The sequence below is a fragment of the Anarrhichthys ocellatus genome, unplaced genomic scaffold (genome assembly GCF_004355925.1).
Source record: "Anarrhichthys ocellatus isolate YVR2014 unplaced genomic scaffold, GSC_Weel_1.0 scaffold3669, whole genome shotgun sequence".
Taxonomy (NCBI): domain Eukaryota; kingdom Metazoa; phylum Chordata; class Actinopteri; order Perciformes; family Anarhichadidae; genus Anarrhichthys; species Anarrhichthys ocellatus.
Window position 1 is genome coordinate 1 of NW_022283643.1, and position 5,375 is coordinate 5,375.

Consider the following 5,375-nt stretch of genomic DNA (forward strand, 5'->3'; position numbering starts at 1 on the left):
TATATATATATATACACACATATATATATATCTACACATATATACACACATATATTTGGGAGATTTTTGTTATTTTATTTAGCAAATTGAATTGTCTGCCTACGAAGAACAAGAGTTGAGCCGCTGCTCAGTGGGCAGAGAGAGAGACAGCGGGTAGAGCCGGCATATTTTCACCCCCAAGTCAGTGAATTACAGTCCTGGTGGATGTAGAATTACTATTTGACTGAAACAATGGAATTGTGCTTAGAATTTAGTTTATTTTGTTGATACATAGGCTTTAAGTTTACAGAATTGTGTTCCCCACACACACACACACACACACACAGACACACACCTCTTCAGTGGTAGGTCCCGTTACAGTCGATGGCTCCAGGAACACATTTTGCCATCATGACTCACAAGGTGAAAACAATACCAGCGTCTCTGTCGTGGCTGGTGTAGTCCAATACATGTGGTGGTACTCTCCAGGCGCATGCCATCTGAAAATATCTTGTATGTGTCGGAGTGCGTTGATGCATCACCACTAACTCAACAGTGTGGTTGCCCTGACTGTAACATGCAGTCACTGCTAAACAGATGAGAGCTTTTGTAAAAGAAATATATTGTTTGTCTTGAATGAACACAGCTGGAACAAACACAAGTGTGTACCAGACGACTGATGGTCAGACGTTGTGGGTTAAAATCAAATGTCACATCTAGTTAGTAAACCCTCCGTGACGATTACACGCGGTATATACTGTTGCATAGCAATGACAGCAGGCTGAAGAGTTCACATGCTACACACAGAACAAGACGCATGATAATTGTACCTTTTTCCTATCATTGGAGCACCCACACACATAATAACGCCTTACTAAACTCAATGAACCAAAGAGTTAAAACACATCTGAATATAGAGTTTGCAGTTCAAAGTAAATTCAGGTCTGAGGGATTTCATTTTTTTTGCAAACATCTCGTCAGGTATTTGTTGTTTTGTGTTCTCCAATCACTGTTGAATGCTTCGACAGTAACCTGCTGGACAGTAAGGCAGATGGGATCGAGGTGTCGTACAATGCATGTGGCGTGCTCTCACACATCATGTTTGATGGGCCGGAGGTTTGGTCGATGGAAGAGCCGCGAAGAGACACGGTGATGGACAAGATGTGGGACGCCATCCAGAGCTGGGACGTCACCTCACGGCGCAACATCAACTACAGGTGATCATCTGTTTAGTTATTAATGCCATATCAGCTTTTCATTTAGATAATATAGATTATATTTCGTTCTGAAAGGATTATTAAAGAGAATACCAAAAAGGTATCAAATACCAGAAGAAATATTTCAGTCATTGAACATTATTTAGAGCGGCTGATTTCTGACATGTAATGTAACAACAGCTCACAAGTCATGAAATGTTTCACTGAAAAAGCTACTTAAACCTGTTGGTGAAAATGAATTGCCAAATAATGTCATGACATCACATCTGTATACAGTATGTACTGCGTGGAAGCTGTGGTCTAGCTGTACAGTGGCTTTTCCTCCTTTTTGAATTTGACATTGCCGTTGGTCTCTCAGGTCATTCGAGCCCATCCTGCGACTGCTGCCTCAGAGCATCGCCCCTGTCAGTCAGCACTGGGCCACATGGGCTCTCTACAACCTGGTGTCCGTTTACCGTGAGTATCTACTGCTCACAGCACACTGTGCTCAGTGCTTACATCTGCACTATCGCCATGAACACTGCTTCTGCTAACTTGTGTTTCATTTACAGCTAGCTTATACTACGCATGTTCTATAATAATATACTGGTACAGTTTCCAAAATGTAACTTGTCATATTTCAAATCATAATAATATAATAAAATCTTCTACTGTTTTCTAAAATTAGCACTTCTATTTCACTCTTCACCCGACTGCTTATTCTTTTATTCCTCTACACACATTACAGTTCCTACAATGCTCACAATCTGTCTCTTTACATTCATTTTTGTTCCACAGCAAGCAAGTATTGTCCCCTGCTGATAAAGGAAGGAGGAATAACTCTTCTAGAGAAAGTTCTAGAACTGGAAAGCTCACAGCCAGAGACAAAGGACATGGCCAGGTAAGACTTCAGGCTGTGTGTATAAGCTGTGCTTGAATAAATCCTTTTCAGTACTCCTCCAGAAGGTTTTATCAGCCAAGATACATTCTGCAGCTGATGGGTCAGTCACAGGCGGAGCAGCAGAGGAAGAACTAGTTCTCCTGGTTTAACATTCTGTCTGTTGCACCTAGTCAAGAGAACATCATTCTGTTAGCAGCCAGGCCTGGAATCCCTTTAATCAAGGGGTTAGATGTGTGCACACCCCAGTGTGGAGAAAGCAATAGTCTGCTGCTGACTGGAGAACACTGGTCCTGCCCCAGCAGGATGAATGTTTCACTAAAATGCTGCTGATTGTTAACCTCAGTTCTGGGACCATGTCTTGACACATGTCTCACAACACATGACCTCAGTAACCCAAAGGTTTCTGGTGATGGTTAGCTGTAGCATCAGCTGCTAACACTGGTGTAACTTACCTTAGATTGACTGCTCCTCTAGACACCTTTCCTGTCAGCCTCACAACAGATTGTGTGACACGCTTCAGGTTTGGAAGACTTCAGATGCACAGAAAAGATTTCAGGCAGCATTATACATGGAGGTCCTGACATTCCATTCAGTGTGGGAATATTGTGTTCGCCTCAAGCAGGCAATGTCTTCTGATGTCAGAGAAGGTGCTCTGTTGTTAAGGAGAGGCACCCTACCTATAACATGCTGTTGGAACCCTTGATATGGCTGCAACACTAGTAAGCTTTTGAATTCCTGCTAATATCATATATCTACTATCACCAAATCCTGCCTTTGCTCTGTGTTCGTTCTTACTACAAACGAGCTGAGATCAGTCAAACTATAAATTGGACCAAAAATCCAGAGGAACAGCTTTTACAGCAGCATAAGTGAACTAAAGCAGAGAAAGCACCCTAAATCAGATCAGCTTTACTGGCCATGTATGATGTACATGGCATTTGACTCTGGTTTACACATTGCTCTCAACGTACATACATGGAATATACAAATAAACAAGAAAAACAAGGACATTAAAGACAACAAGGTAGAACAGAGAGACTAAGCATAGACATTTAACTACTATGTACAATATAAATATATATCAAAGAATATATATGAACATAAAGAACAATGTCAATGACAATGGATTTGGGATATTAGTGCAAGTGGTGGTAATAGTACAAATAGCATTTGTAACCAAACATCCCTTGTGGATTGCACCATTTGACTGTGAAATCATTTCAGTACAGGCATAGAATGTACTGTTTGAGAAGTGGATAGAAGCTAACCCTCAGCTAACTTGTTAAATATTGAATGTTTTCAGCAAAGTAATGGAGCAGTGTGAAACCTTCAAAGAAGACCCCATGGAAACCAGTCATGGACAGGAGGTAAACTATGGACAAAGAGGTTGACATCATCGGAGCCATAACTCCCAGCAAACATTAAACAAACCCACCGAAGGCCCCTACCACTGTCATCACCACAAGGGGCAATCATGTGCATTATTGTTATTCTTATCATTCTTATTTTGTAGAGCAGAAATGTGTCTCTGACCCTCTTCACAGCCATTCGGACAAAACCTATGACACATAGGACTAAAGATGTGGTGCAGGGAACTTACCTTTGCTACACTAAGCATCTCTTCTGTTGGGACTGCTTTGTGGGGATGGGTGAATGCTTTCTCTCAGTGTGCGTGTGCGTGCGTGCGTGCGTGCGTGCGTCAAAGATTTAAAGATGGAACAGAACGGGTGGAGTGAGGCTCACTACTACTAACTGTGTAACATAGAAGAAAAGGCTAAAAGCCGTGTAGTGTGCTGGAGCGCCATCAGAGGTCTCAGCTCTCAGGCCCTCATGGAGGCCACTGAGCTGTTGACACAGTGAATATTAGCCATTATGTGTGTCGGCTGCAGAAGCATCACATGATGTTGACAGGGGGGAAGTCGTCCCAGACTGGCACAGTGAGTTCTTTGTTATATATGTAAATATTCTCTGTTTGTCTCTTCCTTTTACTGTGTGTATGTTTTATAATATAACTGTAAACACTCATGACTTTACTCTATATTTAAATTTGTTTAGATTTGACTGACACATGGTCAGTGCTAAGAAACTGTATACAGAATACCCAATCATTCATATGTAGTGTGGCTATCCTGGACTCTCTGCTCTTTAAAGGGTTATTTAGACTTGGTTGCTACTTGTGTCTGTTTTTAATGATCTGGCATTTGAACCTGATTCTGTTGATGATTCTTATTCGAAGTCAAAACATCCAAAGTAACTCCACTTTATATGAGGACACTGCAGGTCCGTATGCACAAAGCCAGGTTCATAAAGAAAAGCTTTTCCCAGATTAGTGTGGAAGAACTTGACTGGCCTGCAAAGAGTCCACTGGGATGGACTGGAACGCTGCCTGTGAGCCAGACCTCATCACCCAACATGATGCCTTACTTTCTCAAACCAGAAGAGTGCCCACTGTCAACTATCACATATGGTGCAAGGGTAAAGAGTGCTGCATCAATTTAGTATTGCAACCTTTCTCAAATTCATTCTTCCTTCCCAGCCGACCTGACTCAAATGACATCACTTGAGTCAATGAATTGGGTATCACACGCTGGTCGGTGGTGAACCATACACCACGCCGTCGCAACAGAAGTTACTGCTGTAATGTCATTGCATCGAAATAACTGCAAGTTATCATTAGAGTAGCGCTTCTGCTGTCTATTTGAAATGCTTAGTTGAAAGAGAAGGCAACCAGGCTGGGTGAAGTAGATGTATAAATGTTATGGACATGCAATGGTATAGTCAGCATCTGGAATCTTAAAGCGCTCTGCAGCGCTTGCTGTGGTGAAGTGTGATGCCAGGCGATTAAAGGACAAGGCTACAGGAAACAATTCTCCTTAACTACACCACCTCTACTGGTTGGTCACCATGCTGCTCAGTACAGTAACTGCTGGGAGAAAAGTCCAATAGGACATTCTGATGTTTAAAGTTCAAATTAGGGTAATCTGTTGGGAAGTAAAACCTGTCCCTCACATGGTCCGCTTCATAGATTTCACTGAATTCTGGAGAAACAAGTTTGAGCCCCACTTCCACTTCTATACGCACGCACGCACTTGTGTGAAAAAGTGTTTGCCCCCTTCCTGATTTCTTATTTTTTTGCATGTTTGTCACACTTAAATGTTTCAGATCATCAAACAAATTTAAATATTAGACAAAGATAACACAAGTAAACACAAAATGCAGTTTTTAAATGAAGGTTTTTATTATTAAGGGGGAAAAAAATCCAAACCTACATGGCCCTGTGTGAAAAAGTGATTGCCCCC

At 41.7% G+C, this 5,375-nt stretch overlaps 1 protein-coding gene across 1 annotated transcript; it reads left to right on the forward strand.

Annotated features, from left to right (window-relative positions):
• The first annotated feature begins 52 nt into the window (after positions 1–52).
• On the forward strand, positions 53–5,215 carry LOC116379084 (protein zer-1 homolog). Its single transcript, XM_031840998.1, has 4 exons — positions 53–1,196; positions 1,555–1,652; positions 1,974–2,076; positions 3,380–5,215. Exons 1-4 carry the CDS (start codon positions 1,078–1,080, stop codon positions 3,465–3,467), a joined length of 408 nt encoding a protein of 135 aa, XP_031696858.1. The 5' UTR covers positions 53–1,077; the 3' UTR covers positions 3,468–5,215.
• The last annotated feature ends 160 nt before the right edge of the window (positions 5,216–5,375 follow it).